At 41.8% G+C, this 20387-nt stretch overlaps 1 protein-coding gene across 1 annotated transcript in view; it reads right to left on the bottom strand.

The window, feature by feature from the left end:
• The window catches only part of kcnh7 (potassium channel, voltage gated eag related subfamily H, member 7), a 183947-nt gene that overhangs the window by 99157 nt on the left and 64403 nt on the right, over positions 1 to 20387 (bottom strand). The window contains exons 4-7 of the mRNA XM_061715371.1: positions 16497 to 16976; positions 11172 to 11192; positions 10374 to 10397; positions 8792 to 9006 (exon numbers count right to left, since the gene is read on the bottom strand). Coding sequence (XP_061571355.1) covers positions 8792 to 9006; positions 10374 to 10397; positions 11172 to 11192; positions 16497 to 16976 — 740 coding nt within the window. The remainder of the gene's footprint in view (positions 1 to 8791; positions 9007 to 10373; positions 10398 to 11171; positions 11193 to 16496; positions 16977 to 20387) is intronic.

Raw genomic sequence — 20387 nt, 5'->3', positions numbered from 1 at the left:
GTTTTAAATGTACTCTATAAATACATTTTGACCTGACTCCATGGGTCTTATGGAATTGAGGGGTGAATGTAATGCCATGTAGAGATCTTCCCCTCCTGGAATATGAACAATGGAACAAATATCATGAAAGGAGAGAGCTGTTCAAAGCCAAGATTTCCATTTTTGTGTTTCACAGAATTTGAAGAATGCAGCCGTGTGCTTTGTTAAACTTTTTTTTTTTTTACTTAAATGAGCCTTGCACCAGCATCATGGACCATTTCAGATGAGTCTCAATGACTTTGAGCTAATTACACTGTAAATGGAGGTTGAGGATACATTCACTCATTTAAATGTTCAACACTAAAATGGCTGGCAGTTTTCAGGCTACAACTATTTCACAACACGGGAATCCTAATGAGAAATGCAGTGAGAATAACAAAGTACAGAAGTGCAAGCACAGAGAGACAGTTGCTATGTGTGAGTGATCCAGAGGATAGAATAGAAAGGATGACTCCCCGTAGGCATTCTTCACTTTTCCATGTTCTCTTATCTCAGTCCTGGTCACCTTTATAATCTATGTGATTGAGATGGAAGGACTTGGGAACAGAAAGATAATATAAGGCACATAAAAGGCTGCAGGTCAATAAGTGAATTACTAGAAAGTCCTTACTTCATAGGGATGGGACGGGTCAAACTATTACCCTCTAGTCCGGAATAACCTTTGAAATCGATCAGAAACCAAAGGGCAGACAAAGGAAATGCATCTATTATTAATCAAACTGCCAAGTCATAAGAAATGGCTGTTTTAAATGCTTGTTGTCATTACAATTCCAGCCAAATGTGTTGGTTGTTTTTAAACAGCTGTACTTACATTTTTGTTTTCTTACTTATATTTCTAAAAAAAAAAAAAAAAAAAAAAAAAAAAAAAAAAATATATATATATATATATATATATATATATATTTCTATTTGAAATGGCAGACATAAAGTTAGGTCAATGAAAAGCTAGGGTGTAGAAACTTAAATAAATGAATAAATAGATAAATAGACCAAGACGAAGGATGGGAAATCATGTCCTATTTAGGGCATTAATAGCTGAGGGGACAAAACTACATTTATACCTTTTAGTTTTGCACAAAGGCATTTTAAACCTACTGCCAGAAGGGAGATACTGGAATTGGCCGTGTAGTGGATGAGATGTATCATCTGAGATGGACTCAGCTAGTCTCTGTAGCTGCCCATTAAAGAGGCATATTGAGTTGTGGCTCTCCAATTAGCTTACTGGCCCACCTCACAATCTGATTAAGCAAGTTTTTATATTTTAGGGGTAAGTTGCCAAACCAGGGGCCTCATCTATAAAGCTTGCTTGCGCAGAAAAAGCGCCGGAAAGTTGCGGAAGCCACCTTCTACGCAAATCCTCGGATCTAAAAAGAAAAAACGAACCGAAAAATCTGCTTATCTTTACGGCAACCCTGACCCTCCCGTAAGAATTTACTTAAGACACGGGGAACTGGCGACGCAGGGTTTGAGGTGGTGAAATGAAGCCAGATTCATGTCATACTCTTAATAATGTCATCACATATCACAACATATATCAGACTTATAATAAAATAGTGCTGATAACGGAGCAGGCGGCGGGGGGGGGGGGGGGGGGGGCGGGGATGACTGCCGCTCCGAGCACACTATTCCACGCCGAAGAGGAAAAAAGAAAGTGTTCTGATTAAAATAAGGAAAGTTGGACTATATAACAATTGCGTTCCTAAGGATAAAGTTTAAAAAAAAATAAAAATTAAAGAAATAGTCCCTTCTCCCCGTGTGTGTCTGCCTGTCATGCACGGGTACGTGCGCCCATGTTGTTTACTTTTAAGCCGGAATTATGGTTCTGCGTCACACCAACGCAGACCCTACGCCGTAGGGTCCGGCGTAGGTTGCGCGTCGCCGCGTACCCTACGCCGTAGGCTCTGCGTTGGTATAATGCGGAACCATAAAACAGCCTAGAGCAGCTCTGAGGGGAGACGGGAGGGAGGAGGGGGAGCGGGGGCTGCCGGGCCGAGTGTCTTGATGATTTGCTGAGCCTACCGTTAGTTTTTAAACTGTAAAAAGTGGGGGGGACAAATACATCATTTTGAAAAGTGGGGGGGGGCATGTCCCCCCTGTCCCCAGTGGTAATTGCGTCGTTCGATCGTGGCACTAACGGGCAGCAACGGCGTGCTGCCACTCACTCGCTTTATTTTATACTATTTATAGGCCTATACTTTTTCTACTTTTACTGTGACCACCAAATAATCTCGTTTCACTGTCCTCTCTCCACATCATCCACAACATCTAGATCTCAGATCTCAGCGAAATTCAGTGGCACGGTGGCTCGACACGTTCATTCATTCTGACGCATTCATCCCTAACAGGCTGCAGGAAGCCACTGCGCATGCTCAGTAGGCTCATCCATATGGATTTATGGGCGTGTTGAGGGCGGGATATGGGGCGGATTCAGCTGCGCAGGCTTCCAGGTGGACTGTGATTTATAAAGAGAACATTGCGTGGAAGTGTGCGTGCATGCGGTTTTATAGATCCGGATTTTTTTTTGCGCCCGCCATTTTCGGCTTTTGGGCGTACGTGCACTTTTAGTATGAATCCTACGCACTCCATTTTAAATGAGGCCCCAGGACACTAAAGTAAAAAAAAAAGATTATAGATTCAATAAAACATCTATAGAACATGGTGAGCAGATTTTTATCAATGTGAAAAGATGACAGCTTCCTTAAGCAGTGTAGACGTTGGTTTGCCCTTTTACAGACGGCCTCACAGTTTTCCACAAAAGACAGTTTGCTGTCTATAATGGTCCCGAGATATTTATACTACATGTGTAGTTACAAGACTGATGGAAATGTGACAGCCTATATGCACCAACGGCCAGTCCGACCACCACCAGAACATTCACACAACATTCACACACCAGCGATGCCCTCAGTGGAGTGTCTTGCCCAATGACACAACAACAGATGACTGGGGGTGAGTGGGGTTTGAACTGCCAATCCTTTGATCCTTGGACAACCCGCTCTACCACCTGAGCCACTGCCGCCCCTAAATCTATTTACCTCTCAACTATTCTAGTCTAAATAAGGGTGCTTTCAGACCTGTGGCACATTTGTTTTGTTCCGATTCATTCCGATACAGTTGTTTTGTTTTTCGTTTGTGGCGTTTGTGTTCACAAGGCAACCGTCTGTAGTGGTTCAAAGCTGTTAACAAATGCCATGAGCGAACAAACTGTTCTCTCATCGGTCAGAAATGAACGCGGAAGGAGTTTCTTCTTCCGTACCCCGGAAAAACAACTATGAAGCATCGTAAGCACAGTATTGAGGGAGTTGTGTTGGTTGCTGTGTCGATTATGTTCTCACTGCAAACAAACCGCTCCAGGTCTGGAATAGAAGCGAGCCTAGACCACCTCTCCTAGACGATCTCGGCTCGCTTGTTTTGTGCCGCATCCAAGCGCGATTGCTGTGTTCACATATACCAAACAAATCTATTTTTAGGGGGAAACGCTCCCTGTTTCGGAACAACTGCTCCAAACAGGACAGGTGTGAAAGCACCCTAAGAATGCATTAGACTGACAACAATCCTTGTCTCACCCAAACACATTTCCCCCCACATTACAGAAACATTCAAGGACTTTTGCATCAAGGACTCAGTGACCCAGGAGAACTTCATGATGCAGGGTACCTGTGGCTAAGTAAGTTGAATGGTCCTTGGGCACGATGATGAACCCCACTTTGCCTCCAAAACACATGATACCATATATAAAATGCACTTAAGAAGAACTTAACATAAGAAGTGCAGTATGATGTAAAAAAATGTTGTATGTAATATATGAGGGGGTTTCACTTCTCCAAGAGCCCTCAGCATGAATGGTCATCTAATCCTCAACCCCTCTTAAAACCTGGTGGGAGTCAGTCGGTTGGCAGACTGTGACTGCGAGATTAGTATAATGTAGCCATCTGTCTTTAAATAAAAGATTAAATTTCAATTATTTATCTTACGTACTTTATCTATGTGCACATGAACTCTCTTCTTGGATAATTGAGAGCTTCTTCTGTGTTTGGCTTGGCTTGGCTTCAAACAACATGCAAATGACCAGTCGCTAGCTCCCTTCTCTGGTTCTTTTTGGTCTCGTCTGTCACGGCTAAGTTATTATTTATGGCCTTATAATGTATTTTCCTTGCATCTGTCACTCATTGCTTGGCCTCAGTTATTCAATATGATTGACATAATTTCAAATTCGGTTTTGGAAAAACCCAAGAACAGTGAAACATAAAGCGCAGTGGGCATCTGAGACTCATGCGGTCATAATGCAAGCAGACAACTTGTGAGACGCAGGTCCGCCTGCATTCTTTGTTAACTAACTTCCGCGGTAAATATGTGCGTGACAGCTGTTGGAAAGACAAGCCAAGGTGTCTCGGTGTCTCAGCTCAGAGCCTTGATTGTAACTTAAGATTATGACGGGAGTTCAAAGTTGGTTTAGAAACACCTACTGTCTTCTGTGTTGTGAATAAAATGTAAGTTTGATTCTGTTTTCATTTACATCTTACAGTGTCCCAATTATTTTGGAATTAGGGTCTAAATTCCGTGTTTTAAGTGCCATATGCTTAGTGGTGAATGTGATGAAGGGTATGCAGATGAAGCTAAAGTGTCTACAGAAACAGACATATTGATATCAACAAAGGTGAAGGAGGTCCATTAAATTTCAAGTGGCATGACCACTGGTACACCAGTACTGGTAATGCACTAGAATTCAAGTTAAGACACACCGAAAGGGTTTTTTTTATTTTTAAGTCCATTATCAGTGAGTAACCTGCTTGTTGCTCAGCAACTTTGACTTAATGCACTGAAAGGTCTGTTCTATCTTTGCCTCTGGCTACTGTCTTCAAGCCTTCAGCTAATGTTTTTTTCTTCGTGCAGACGGAGGTCAAATTCTGTGACCTCTATCTGTTACATTGTTAATGGGCAAAGTGCAGAACAGCGGCCAAATCAGTGGTTTGGGGCAGCGCAGACGTACTGCTGGGAATCCTGCCTGTCTGCTCTGAGCTCCGTCTCGGCCCTGGAAGGGATAGTGGCGATGAACGCAATCCCTGACTGTAATCCTAGAGTTCTGGATACCGTCTGGCCATTAAGAGGTAAGAGGATCTCTGATTATCAGCCACAAGTGATAGACAACTGTCGTGTTGTTTTTACACATTGGACTCCTTGGGTTTATCATTCTGAGCCTCACAGAGGTCAGATAGGGGTATGGATCCGATCTTCTACAGTAACTTGACAGATTTCTCAATGTGTGCTTGCCTTAATTGATTGTAAATGATGTTATGATGAACATTAAGACTGAATTCCAATATTTATGTGTTGCACTCAACATCCAATAAATGAACAATAAAGCCTAAGCGACCATTAAGAAGTTTCAGGATTTTCTCTGCCTTGATTGTTTTCTGTTTTGTGTTATAGGTGATAGTTGACCAAGAGTTGTTACAAAGAATGTGTAGAAGGTTTGTTGCTGGATCTGAGTAGTGCACCACTCATTGAACTTACTGGCCACGCAACAGTACGAAGAAAGGATCATACTTGAAACCCAAGTTAGTGGGTCTCGCAACAATGCACCCACTAACTTGCTAGTGAACAACATTTTTCCTCCAGTCACTTTCACTTCCCCATGGGGCTGAAAGGTGTGTATGTGTATGGGTGTAGTGCTGTATGCTGTGCATGCTGCCATACCCTCTAATCATGGTGTGTATGTGTGTGTGTGTGTGTGTGTGGGGCACTTCATGTGTAATTTATTGCTACAGTATATGTTACATGTCCTTGAATTATGTTTGATGGTTGATGTTTGATATGTTATATATCCTTGAATAATGTTTGATGGTTTTTTATCTGTGATGTATGTATTTGTACCAAGGGACTGCAAATGCAAATTAGCCTAAGGCTAAAGGCTGAATTATGGTTCTGCGTTAAACCTACACCGTAGGGTACGCGGCTACGTGGGAGGCTCTCCGTAGCCTACGCCGTAGCCTGACGTGCACCTCCCAAAAAATGTAACTACGCTTACTACGGTTTGCTTGGTAGCAACGCATTTCCGGTTCCGGTTCGTGAAGCAGTAATGAACTTTCAGCGCTCTTTTCTTCGTGTGTGTGTGATTTTGTTTTTGGGGTTGTTTTGGTTTTTTGCACAATAGTTGTCCTTATCTCTTTGATTCACTGTGACCGGAAAAACTGGAAGCTAAACAAAGTATCAACTAGCGCTCTGGGGGGGTACTGCACCGCGGTGAAATGGAGTGACGGAGAAGTCTGAAGGGTTCATGACTGCGTTGGTTTAACGCAGAACCTTAATTCAGCCTTAACTCTGGTGCAATGCATCAAATGTTTACATTTATGTTTTTAATTGCACATGGTCCCTTTCAAATAAAATTTAAGAAAGAAAGAAAAGAGAAGAAAGGGTCTCAAGTATGAAGGCTCGGGCAGCGCCAGCCCTACACATGATACAAACCTAATGGCTGGCACTCCATAAAAGCCTTGCAGCACAAATAAAACCAGCCGATCAATGGGACCAAGGTCTCACCATCTGCAGTAAGGAGCAATTCCATCCATCAGTCCATAAACATAAATAACTACCAGTCCATAAAAGAAAGCCACAGTGGTAGATGGAGGCATCCCAGGTGAATTTGAAGGCTTTCAGCTTTTACTTAATTTAATTTATATATTTATTTTTTTCATTTTATTTGACATATTTATCATATATTAAAGTGTTGAGGATGAAACATTACACCTTTTTTCCACTAATACAGTTCTGAGTGAAGTGCCTGTGACACATGATGGTCAAACACCCCGAGCATAATCTTTTACAGCTTCTCTTCGCCCTGTAGTGGATCAGTGGATGTTTTTTTGCCTGTAACTTTAAATAAAAAAAAGCCACTTCTGCTCGTCCTTCTTGAAGGAGAAAGCTTGCATTGAAAACTTTAGCAGGAAACATGGATAATAGTTACAAAAACCACAACTGTTCAAGTTGGAACCAGAGTTAGACTCGGATGAACAATGGTCATTTGTCAAACTGTTGAAGTTACAGAGCTGTGACATTTAAAGGCCGGGCCCTTAATATTCTACAACCAATATTTGCAAATATACATCTTCAGATTTCAAGAAACTCCACATAATTGATCACGCTGGCCTTAATCTAATGAATGCCAGCTTTGATTAAATCTGTTGAGTTTTTCTTTCTTTTTCTCTTTTTCTTTGTGTTTCGACATGCCCCTCAAGATCGGGTGGCTGCTTTCAATGCAAAAAGGCTTTTTCTCTCTTTCCATTGGAATATATACAATTACTCTAAAACTGATTCTTATTTTTGCAATTTATGACTATTGATTATATTATTGATGTATGCATTACAGTTACTTTTGTGTAAAATACAGTATGTGGAATTAAATCAGACATCAATTTGATATTTGTATTTATCATCTAAGTTCATGTCCTTGAAAATGCATAGGAGGTGGAAACACACTCTCCTCTTTCTTATCTGCTTTAAAATTGATTAATCCTTTGCTGACCTCCAGAAGTATCCAGAAAGCAACAACTGTTGTGCTTTAACAAGTTTAAGAAAAAGAAATTCACCTTTTCTTCCGCTTCTTGGCATCTAGCGTTGCCACGGTAACACTTTTGACTGAGAAAAGTATTGCCCTTTCAGCCACGATGGATCCACATGTTTTGATGTATGCTATGTGTGGGTGTACGTTCCGGTTCAGGCTACATTAACAAACAGGTTCTTTTTTCACCATGGTAAAAAGCCCCATCCGAATGAATGGAGCAGTGTGGCATGGATTTTGACATAAAATTTCCTTAAATCACAGCTTCATGAAATTTGAATATGTTGAAGTCCACAGCGTGCCGAGTCAAGGAACATTTGTACGATGTCTCTACGATAACCTGTTGCCTAGCAACAACCGTCCAAAGTCAAATTCTTTTAAATTGACAGTTACTGTAATAATTGGCATAATGAGGTTGTACAGTCCTTTAGAGCAGAGTATCGAGTGTTTGAATGATGCCTCTATGATTTTTTTTGCTTGCTAGCCGCTAGCGTTGCCACGGTAACACTTTTGACTGAGAAAAGTAATGCCCATCAAGGCACGATGGAGACGCATCTAACGATGTATGCCATGCATGGGTGCATGTTGAGGTTCGGGCCGTATTAACGGACGAAAAAGCCTGCAGAAGAAGAAGAAGAAGCTGAAGATTAAGAAAAGGGAAACCTTTTCTGGATACTAATAAATCGCCTGCATTTTTCAGGTTTTATCGGACGTGTTTCTTTTTTGGGGGATTTTTTTCTTCCATATAAAAGTGGGGTCATGCTATACACCCGCTGCTTCGTAGCCGGTTCTTTTGCGACTTTAGCTTTTCTGGCAAAATGCTAGCAACATTGCCCTTTGGGCCGTTTTGGACAATTGCAATATGGTCATGCCACTACTTGGCATGCCCATAACAAGGTTGATTCAGTTGACTCAGCAGGCATACATCTATAGACGGATCATTGAAATGGCATTTTAAAATAGGTCCATGTGCTACATCTTACATTTCACTTGTTTTATCTGAACATGCTGCCTAAATGTTGCCAGGTCAGTAGCCGAGCTCATCTACATGTACCTTGCAAATGTGTTTTCCTCTGCAGTTAAGCAGTTTAAATGTATATATCAGATTTGTTGCCTTTAAAATATGTTTTAAGAAATTCATTTTGACAGATAACAGAATCTATTACAGCCGATAAGTGGAGATTTTTGTGGTCTCACCTGCGTAACCTTGTCTGTAACGTTGTGTGTACGGTCTTTGACTTTTGGTGCGATGATGGTCTTCTCGGAGGATGGGGAAGAGGGGCACTTCTTTTCATTGCTGGCTTCAGAGAAGTTGAGTGTGATGAGGGGGATCTTATTTATCGTGCTGTACTTGTTGAGGTTGGAGTCGGAGGTGGATCCCAGCAGGCTCGATTTGATCTGGCTGAGCGGCCCTGAAAGAAAAGGCGATAGAGCGGAGAAGCTGTTGATAAAAGGTGAATCGTCTTGTCCCGTGGTTGGCCAGTTGTTGGTCTTGTAGGGGTTGTGAACCGCGGATGTCAGAAAACACCCTGGCCTTCATTTGTGATAGTTTGGAAATGGCTCGTGACGATGGGGTTGCATGTACTTTGGGAGTGAGTTTCACCACAACACAACAGTGATCATACATACATCAAACATATACCCAAATAAAGTCCACAGCCTCTGATTAAACACTCATGTTTAAGGTTTCTCATAAAAAGAGAAACTGTTGGTAAAAGAAAGACATTATTTAATGCATGATAAATTATTCCACCTCTCACAGTCTGTAAAACCACCTTTAAAAACTCAACTTGCAACTCAACTCGCAACTTCATAGCGGGTTACGCCCACTGAGTGGCAGAAAGACTGAGCGTCAGAAAGACTGAGTGGCAGCGTAAACTTAGATTTAGCAAGAAATCAGAGTTACTGTTTTACAGACTGCCGAAAAATAAGCTTAAGAGTGACAAATGGATCGCTGCAATTCGCAGGTAATCAGGGTAATCAAGTAATGTTGGATTTTCGGGTAGCTAACGTTAAACGGTCAAATCATAAAGTTCGGTTTCCTCATCACTTTAATTTCGCCAACAAATCCTGCCTTGAAGTAGGACCAAGCGTCAAGAATTTTGTATTTCCCCGGCGAAACTGGATTCGTGGCCAAAAATGTATGTCGATGGACCACTGGTTCTTGGGGTAACTGTACGGGTCACTGTTAAGTCCAACTGCCTTTTAAGCCAATAATCGGCTGTCTTTTCCACTAGTTGCAGACATTTTTGCTGATGTTTTGCCGCTCAGTGCGAGTAAGGGGGCTGGTCCAGTGGGGAAGTGACGTCAATGCAGACCCTCTATACCCCCTCAAATACCCCCTCATGGTACTATTTAATGTTCTCCACTAGTTTTAATAATGAAAACTGACTTTCTGGTATTAACTCCGTGGCCTCTTGAGAAAACATTCAACACTACAACAATATGCAACAGAACCACACACACACACGCACACACACACACGCACGCACACGCACACGCACACACACACACACACACACACACACACACGTGGCCCGATGAGAGTGATCAAAAGTGAAAGAGAAGTGCTGATTCAGTTGCGTGAGCCAGCAGAGGAGGATCGCACTGTTTCTCCTCCGTTTTCACCAAGAACAACAGTGATTGAGAGTCAAGGACAGAGAAGCAGACAGCTGAGGATGAAAGATTGCATGCGCAGCGTCAATACATGCCACAGTCAGGATACATCAGAGCAGTCATAGAGAACAACTTAAATGAAAAAAAAAAGCTGTAGCCATACCCCCAGCCATCCAGGAACGCGATACTAGCAAACCAGAGAAGAGAAGAAATAGGAGGTAGAGGGGGAGAGTGGGAATGTGGAGAGTTGGTTGGATTGTAAAGTCATGGGTATAAACAAAGTCAACAGCATTATACTGTAGTTGACTCACTACAGCAGCTCTGCGAATACATCTCTGTAAACTTGAAAAGGACATTCTGTTAGGGCAATTTATGCAACCAAACTCATCAATTTCACTTAAATAAAACAACAAAACCTTGAAAACTGAAAGCAATGTATAAAGCATGTTTTTGGATGGAGACGTCCTGTGGAATGCATGCAGAATGAGCATGGCTGGTGCACAAGACGGACGAAACGAGGGACATATATACTGAATGGAAACAGTCAGGTTTCTATTCGTTGAGACGTGGCATCATTGAGTCAAGGGTTGTAAACAAGAAAGCAGAGGTTACAGGCAGTGAGAGGTATCGCCATGTAAAGTGTCATTCAATAGAAAAAGTGTGAGATAGAAATGTAATGCCTAGCTTCATGCAAGCATGTGCACGAGTATGTGCGGCCGTTTCACGTAGCCTTGCCCTAGGTGAACAGTTTGAGTCAAGCAGGCTGCTGAGACTGTCACTGTGTGTTGCACCAGCCCTTGAGGATTTTGGCAGAAGAACTTACAAACATACTCAATCATCCACCAAGGCCAACATTCTACATGAACCTTATGGTGGAAAATTCATGCAGCAAGCAGTATACATGTAGTATCTATATGGGCGTGCCAAGATCCATGAGCTCAAGACGCAGCAGGTTGATTACCTTTTATATTGCGACCATTGTCTGCGATGGCAGCAACATGGCAGAGGAGAGAGAGAGAAAAGGGGAGTGGAGGTGAGTAAGGGAGAACTCTCTCCGTGATGATGAATCGGTGCTGTCTTTAAGCCCTCCTCCTCTACCCATGAACAATTCGTTTCAGTGAAGTTGACATATAACCGTGTCAGCTGCTCGTAGCTATTTGAATGAGAATCATGGTTAAAGGACAGCGAAGACTGAGTGGCCTGAAGGAAACAAGGCTAGCGAGAGGGACTTGCACCTTCATCTTCTATAAATGAGGGCAGGAAATGCTTAGTGAAAAGATGTTGAATCACAATAACTACTACTACTATTACTGTCATTTAGCAGACACTTTTATCCAAAGTGACTTACATCTGAGAGAACAAACTCAACATTTAATAACGCTAGAGAAATGGCCCACAGCTTCCCTGTTTTGGGACGACAGAGATTTTGGTCAATAATGTTCCAACTAAATGTTTTTAATGTGATACAATCTGACCTTCATCTAAGTCACAGCATTAGACGGCATCTTTAGTGCATACTCCAGTGAGACATTTCCAGGACACAGTTTGCAAACCCTTGCTGGTTGAAGCTCCTGTGGTGATGGGAAGTGGTCCAGGCGGATGCAGAGAAGAAGATGCCTGTATCTCTTCCTAGCCTTGTGCAGATCAGAAACTCTCTTGAGAGATCTCGTTGCAGACCTGAGGGTCTCATGTCCCACTAACTTCTTACTTTGCTGCTTCTTGCCTTCTTGCTTTTCTATCTTGGTAAAGGAGCTTCATTGTTGTTGGCAACCAGAGACCTCATGCCTGCACCCTACCGTACAAGATTTTCACCTAGTTTGCTTTGTACTATGCGTAGGACCCAACAGTGAGGTTAGCATATTGCATTTGGTGTGGGAAGAATAAAATACTTCTTTTTGTCCTCTTTTCATTCCTCTTTTTTAAAAATACGCTTGTCAAATTAAGATTAAATCATATTTCAGTCTGAATTAAGACCACTATTTACTGTAATAATACATTCGAAAACCTCATGCTTAGTCTAAAAATCCCGAGCTGGAAATCAGAGAAGCCAGTTTTGTTAGTGGTAGTGTACCGGCCCCCTGCTGGTGCTTATCTAGAGTTTCTGTCTGAATTTTCATATTTCCTATCTGGTTTATTGATCCGTACAGATAAATTCATAATAGTGGGTGACTTTAACACTTGTATGGATGTTGTAAGCGATAATCTTCAATCTTCAACCGGACTGTTTTAATAATACCCTCGATCTCGTTATCACCTACGGTGTTGAACCTGATGATCTGTTGGTGTTGCCTGTAAACTCTCTCTTATCCGACCACTATTTAATAATGTTTGAATTTAACATTGTTGACGTTGAAGCGCAAAATAGGAGGTATTATTTTAGCAGATGTTTGTCCGATGAAACGACAGTGAAAAATAGTGAAGCAGTTGAAGTTAGTGAGCTGGGTTATACCTCTGCAGATGTTGATTTCCATGTTAGTAAGACTGCTAATTTGCTGCACTTAGCTTTAGATGCAGTTGCTCCTTTTAAGGAGGGTCTCTAACCATAGGAGCTTAACTCCCTGGTATAATTCAGATATCCGCATGTTGAAACAAAACATGCGTAAAATGGAAAGGAAGTGGTACTCTTGTGAGTCTGTAGATACCTATCGTGAATGGAAAGATAGTCTAATAGTATATAAAAAGCCATTTGCAAAGCTAGATTAGCTTATTATTCATCGTTGATAGAGGATAACAAAAGTAACCCACCTTTTCTATTCAGCACTGTAGCCAGGCTGACAAAGGGTCACAACTCCTTCCTGCTGCTCTCAGTTGTGAAGACTTTATGAGCTTCTTTAACAGTAAAATCAACAAAATTAGAGAAGAAATCAACCAGGCCCACCCGGTAGCGGCTGTGGGCGTTTCTTCAGCTTTTGCGACTTCCTTAGACTCTGACTTGAGTCTAGACAGTTTTGCTCCTGTAGACCTCCCTGAACTGACCTCAGTCATCAATAGAGCTAAATCAACCACGTGTACGTTAGACCCCATTCCGACGCAACTAATCAAAAATGTTCTTTCTCTTATTGACACAAGAATACTGGACCAGATCAACGTATCCCTAAACTTGGGATATGTACCACAGGTTTCCGAAGTTGCAGTAATTAAATCTTTATTTAAAAAACCTCCTCTTGACCCAGACATCTGAGCTAATTATAGACCAATTTCCAACCTTCTATTTAGGATGCAAGGCTCACACTTTTAGACACTGTCACAAAGCACTGGACTACACACCCACACACCAGGATTTTATTAATGGACTTCTCCTCTGCTTTTAACACTGTAAACACCAGCACCCTGCTGCACCGCCAGTCAGATCTTCAGGTGCATCCAACACTGCTTTTATGGATTTATAACTTTTTACAGGACAGACCACAACAAGTGCTTGTGAATGGTTTTAAATCGAGCAAACTGGTTTTAAACACAGGGCTTCCTCAAGGTTGTGTTTTATCCCCCATCCTCTTCTCTGCATATACCAACAACATCTCTTGCAGCAGTGAAGGAATGACACTTTTTAAATATGCAGACGACATGGCATTGGTGGCCCACATGACTGGTTCTGATGCCCTGACTCAGTACCAGCAGGCCGTCAGCGACCTGGTCCAAACCTTCAGTGAGAACTCACTCGAGCTGAACATTGCCAAAACAAAGGAGCTGTGCTGTGGAGGAAGAAGCAAGGCAGCAATAACGCCATCTCTTTTCCAGCCGCTCAGCATCCAGTGGCAGCTGGTAGAGCAGGTCCAGTCCTTCAAATACTTGGGGACTGAGATCGACACATGCCTGTCCTTCACACAGCATACAGACTATTTACAAGAAGGCACAACAGCACCTCCACCTGCTGATGAATCTAAGGACATTTAATATCAGCAAAGACATTTTAACTCTGGTTTACCATTCACTCATTGAATCCATTCTTACATTCAACATCTCATCCTGGTACAACTTGCTCACCACCAAACACAAAACCAGACTCTCCGGAATAATAAACCAGGCCAGCAAAATATACAGATCACAACACCCCCCCCTGTCTGATCTCTACAACCGCTCTGTGATCAGGAAGGCCACTCTGATCACAGAAGACCTCTCTCATCCAACACTCATTTCAACTACTGCCGTCAGGCAGAAGGTATAAATTCCACTGGCCCGGAAAAACATTTACAAAAATCATTCATTCCATCTGCCACAATAATTCTGAACACTATTAAAGGAGCATGAGGCTCCTTTTAAGAAATGAGACTCTCTAGCGCCACCCTTCGCCACGACGGCCGTCGGGGGTACTGCAGCCAACAGTGAAGCCGGCACGGGAGAACGGGGAGAACGCACATGCAGCGTCATGTGACGTCACATACGCAGGACAGCGCGGGAAAATTCCGGTCACCATTGCAGCGCATTTTGCAGCACACAGCCTGTTCAAGGCAAAGGAGAGATACACTAGAGGGCTCATTCTTTTGGTTTGGAACGCTTCATCTGACATTATTACTAGAAAACTTAAAACGTATACGAATTTTTTTCATAAATCCTGCCTCAATCCTGCCTCATGCTCCTTTAAATAGATCATTGCACTTTTAACAGGCACTAGTCATGTCTGTTCTAACTTATTTACAGTTTTTTTTTCTTTTTAATGTATTTATTCGTTTTCTATTGTAATGTGTCTTGATGGGAATGTGTGAATGTGTTTGTGAGCCCTGTCAAAGAGGAATTTCTGTCACCATTGGGACAGACAATAAAGTATTCTAATCTAATCTAATCTAATCTATATCTACAATTCTGGAAAAGGTAAAGGCAACCCAGTTATGTGACCATTTGTATAAAAATGATCTGTTTGAATTGTTTCAGTCAGGGTTCAGAATGCATTATATCACAGAGACAGCACTGGTTTGAGTCAGAAATGACCTTCTTATGGCCTCAGATAAGGGATTAGTGTCCATACTGGTTCTACTGGACCTCAGTGCTGCTTTTGACACTGTAGATCAGCATCTTACTGCACAGGTTAGAGCATGTTGTTAGGATCAAAGGGGCAGCTCTACGTTGGTTTAAATCATATCTATCTGACAGATTCCAGTTTGTTGTACATGAGGTTCCTTCAGAACAGTCGAGGGTCTGTTATGGTGTTCCGCAGGGTTCAGTGCTAGGGCCAATCTTGTTCAGTTTATACATGCAGCCATTGGGAAGTATAATCCAGAATCACGGCATACACTTTCATTGCTATGCTGATGATACGCAGCTCTATTTGTCTATGAAGCCGGATGAGACAGAACCGTTAGCTAAACTTCAGGCATGTCTTAGGGACATCAAGGACTGGATGTCTGGAAATGTTTTGCTTCTAAACTCCGATAAAACAGAGGTAATTCTTTTTGGTCCAAAGCATTTTAGGAAGGGATGAAATGGTGTTGCGATGACTTCCAGTACAAGCCTTGGTGTTATTTTTGATCAGGATTTGTCATTTAAACCGTATATTAATCAGGTTTGTAAAACAGCGTCTTTCCATCTCCGTAATATTGCAAAGATTAGGAAAATCCTCTCGCAGAGTGATGCAGAAAAACTAATTCACACGTTTGTGTCTTCTAGGCTAGATTACTGTAATGTATTATAAGCAGGATGTCCAAGTAATTCTCAGAACATCCTCCAGCCAGGTCCTGCTCAAGGTTTCTTCCATCCTAAAGGGGAGTTTTTCTTGCCACTGTTTGGCTTAAGATTTTTCTCCCACTAGCAGAGTTTTTTACCTGCCATTGTTTATGTTATGTTTATGTAATAACTGCTCGGGGGTCATGTTCAACTTCTGTTGTAATAGACGCTATATAAATAAAATTGAATTGAATTGAAATTGAAATAAAGTCGGTTTTGATCAGTGTTATAAAATCAATAGTGAGGAATAGCAGGAAGATTACATTTCATTTGATGTTTCCACAGACAATGTGGTAAATATTTAAATGTGAGAGCAGTGTGTTGCCAGCAAGAAGTCTCCATGGAATCAGAACAGTTGTGGGCATAAATATGAAATGAGAAATCGTGCAACTGTTGTTCCACACATTTACAAAAACCTAAGGGTTATAGTCTCTTCTACTCTCAAATCTAAATGTGACTCAAGCTTTACTCAGTGTAAGCACTGTCAGTCCTTCTGGGCTACTGCTTCTGGGCTGGAAATAAAGTGTTAAATAACACAGATGTTGGCATAAAATATTCCGGAAATGCTTTTCTCGATTAAGCTGACTGTAAATCTATAAAAGTTTGCAATGGAATAGAATATCTCTACCTTCGCTGGCATGCCTGTCCCTGAACACACTCTTGGACTTGGACCCGAAGCCTTCCATGTCATGCACAGAGGACGCTCTGCGAATACTGCACATACTCTCTTTGGAGGCGGTTGGAGTGAGACCCGGGATTGAAGGAGTTGTGATGAGTGTATCCTCTTGGCTCTGCTGTTGAGTCTGTGCAGTGGCCTGCTCTGGGTATATCTGACCCCAGGGGCCTTTGGGCGACGAGTGGTCCAGAGGCCCAGACACAGGGGTTGAGCAGTGGCTGGGGCCAATTAGGGCACGAGTGTCATTGGCGTAGGAGGGACTGCAGCTCTCACGGGTAGCAGGAAGTTGGTAGTCCCGCGTAGCCACAGAACCGTCGCTGTGGCGTGGAGAGTCCACCGTGACAGCGTCAGGGTCCTCCTGGGGCAGGGACTGCTTGCTGATACCCAGGAGACGTAAGGCTGAGAAACGGAAGCGAAAGAATCTTCCTTTTCCTGATGGAGGAGAGAGAGAGAGAGTGTTGACAAAAAAGAGAGCGAGACCTCCTCTATGACCAGAGGTGTCTTCAGTATTCACATTCATTACTCAGGTAGAAGTATAGATACTAGAGTTTAAAAATACTCATGTAGAAGTTGAAGTATCAACTCAAGTTTTTTACTCAAGTAAAAGTATAAAAGTACTGGTTTCAAAACTACTTAAAGTATAAAAGTAAAAGTAATGTAAGGGGGAAAAAAGCCATTAAGGACAAAAGCCATTGAAAAGGAATGCATCTTAGTATAATGCAAATATATTAAAGAACCATATATGTGTACTATTGAGCATTAACATGTGTTTCCGAGAGCAGGAGATATGATGACTAGTTGCCTATAAGTATTGTAATGGTGCAAAAGGTCAAACTTCAGAGGCATGTTATCATTTATCCTAACCTTTATTGGAATGTACATCCAAGTTTAGTTGCAGGAATCTGAGGGAACGGATGTAAGAACAAAACTGGACAAGAACATCTGAAACAACCACAACCAAATTCACTCTATCCGGATGGAGCAATTTAACTGGATAGTTTTTTTTTAAAGGCCAAAATGAAATAGAGTAACAAGGCTGTTTTTAAAATGTAAGGAGTAAAAAGTACAGATAATTGCGTGAAAATGTAAGGAGTAAAAGTAAAAAGTCGTCTGAAAAATAATGACTCCAGTGAAGTATAGATAACCAAAATTTCTACTTAAGTAAGGTAACGAAGTATTTGTACTTCGTTACTTGACACCTCTGTCTACGACCCCTGTTCCAAAAAGATTAGGACGCTGTGGAAAATACAAATAAAACAGAATGATGAGGAGGATGACGATGATGATGATGATGATGATGATGATGATGATGATGATGATGTTGCAATGATGTACACAAACATAGAAAACATATGACATCTTTAACGCTGTGTCTTACTAACACCACATCAGGAAGTATAAAGTGGCTAAGCTATCGCTTACAAACATAAAGTCTGAGACAGCGGATTGATTACATGATTCACTCTGTGGGCTATTTGACCACATAGCCACAGAGGTTACAGGGCTTTCTAATGAGAAAACAAGATACGCCCCCCTCTCTGACCTTGTACCGTGCTTTAATCGCGCGTTTGTAACAGAACCTCCAGCGAGTCTTCAGCTTCCCCACTGATATTTCGTACATGTTAACCAATAGCAGGGAGCTATCTTAAAAATCTCAGTGAGATAAAACAAGTGCCTGTTGTGCCTCAGGTCCTGGTTCAATCTTCAATTCACCTAAATTATTCATGTGGGACGCAATTGCTGAAATACTATAATGGCACTGGTGAGTTGAGGAGGTCTATAGCGGAGAATGTGCAGGGTTTTAATGAGTGATTGAGAGTCCTGGTGCAGAAGAAGGCAAATCTTACAAAAACTAATAGTAAAGAAATGTAAACAAATCCACACAGATAAGCATATAGATGCATGTTACAGTAGACAAGCGTGTCACGCTTGCAGGAGTTCACATATGCACCAAAACTCATGGCTTCCATGGTGTGAATCGTTGAGCTGCCTGGACATATGCTGTACATATTAGAAAGCTGTTTCAGGCCTCAAACACAAATATGTGTGCCAAGATGCACAGTAAAGACCATAAAAAACAAGCTCACACCAAACCACAATAAGTTATTGCACAACCAACTACAAGAACGACGGACAACAATGGTGGCTATGAGATACTTATAATTAATAAAAAATGGAAGAGGAGAAGAGAAAAAGGGTGAGGGGCACCGCCCAGCAGATCATGTTGGTGCCCCCTGAAGCAGCTACTATAAAAAAACTATTATAGTCTTGTTCTAGAGCTGCAGCTATGACTACTGACTTTAACACAATAGAGTTTACACTAACTAGAGGTTTACTAACACTAACTAGAGGTTTACTGAACACTGACTATAGGCTTTACTAAACAGAAACGTTTTAAGTTTGGTTTTAAAGGTTTAGAGGTGGTGTCAGCCTCCTTAACCCAGATTGAAATTTGGTTCCATAGTAATGGTTCCTGATAGCAGAACGCTGGCCCTCCAAATCTACATTTGGATACTCTAGGAATTACGAGTAAACCTGCACTCTGAGAACGGAGAACTCTGTTAGGAACTATTGGTCCTCGAGAAGCAACAGAGAAGTGTGTAAGACTGCTGCTCTGCATCCTGGCCTGGGCCCTGGATTGCCAGGGGGAGTATCTAATAATATTGGCCAGATTTCTAGAAATAAGAGCTGCACCATCCCAGGTGGGATGAATGCTGTCTCTTCTAATCAGATCGGGCTTTCCCCAAAACGTCTTCCAATTGTCAATAAAGGCCACGTCGTTTTCTGAACACCACCGAGACAACCAGCGGCGAAGTGATGACATGCGGCTAAACATATCATCGCTGGTCAGATTGGGGAGGGGACCAGAGAAACCTACGGAGTCCGACATGGTTTTGGTGTAGTTACACACCAACACAATATTAACTTTAGTGACTTCCGACTGGCGTAGACGGTCATTAGCGCCGACATGTATGATAACTTTACCAAATTTACAATTACTCTTTGCCAGCAGCTTCAAATTTGCTTCAATGTCGCCCGCTCTGGCCCCCGGGATGCACCTAACTATGGTCGCTGGAGTCGGCCTCACATGCCTCCCTATGGAGTTGCCAATCACCAGGGTCGGTTTCTCAGGGGGTGTGTCGCTGAGTGGGGGAAAACGGTTAGAGACTAGCGGTGGGACGATACGGGTAAGTCCCGATTCGATACTTTGGCGATATGTGGCCCAGGATATCGATAATATCACGATATTTTCGATATTCAATATATCGGTAAGAGCGATATATCACAATATATGGGACTGAAAAAGAAAAAATACCTATAAAAAGGAAAACATCTGTAGTTATGCATTTATTCAATGCCAAAACTTCATACAAGAAAGTGCATTTGTATATTTCCTCACTGTCTCCTAGGCTTGTAAATGTAAACACTGTACAGCTGGACAAATTAAAGTGCATGAACACTAATAACATGTTTTATATAAACCAGGACAGTGCACTGCTTTGTTTCTAATACTGAAAAGTCAGTAAGCAACTTAATTTTGCATAGTAGCTCACAGCCTCCTAGGGCTGGGTATCTATTAAAATGTCAAGAATTGATCCGATTCTTAAGATTCAGAATCGATTATCACCATTTGATTCGATTTGATCCGATATTGATGTGGATTAGTGTTATTAGAAAAATGTTTGCGCTGTTGCCTGAATTATATGACTGTAAAATAACTAGTGAAATAATTATTTCACAAATAATTATTGTGAAATAACTAAGAAATAAATAACTCAAATAGGCTTTTCAATATCCCTTCTTTTCCAATATCCTTTTAGCCTGTCTAATTTATTCTGTCAC

This window comes from Cololabis saira, chromosome 24, assembly GCF_033807715.1.
Source record: "Cololabis saira isolate AMF1-May2022 chromosome 24, fColSai1.1, whole genome shotgun sequence".
Lineage (NCBI taxonomy): Eukaryota > Metazoa > Chordata > Actinopteri > Beloniformes > Belonidae > Cololabis > Cololabis saira.
Note: the sequence above shows the minus strand (reverse complement) of the source record. Positions and strands in the feature narration are given on the sequence as shown.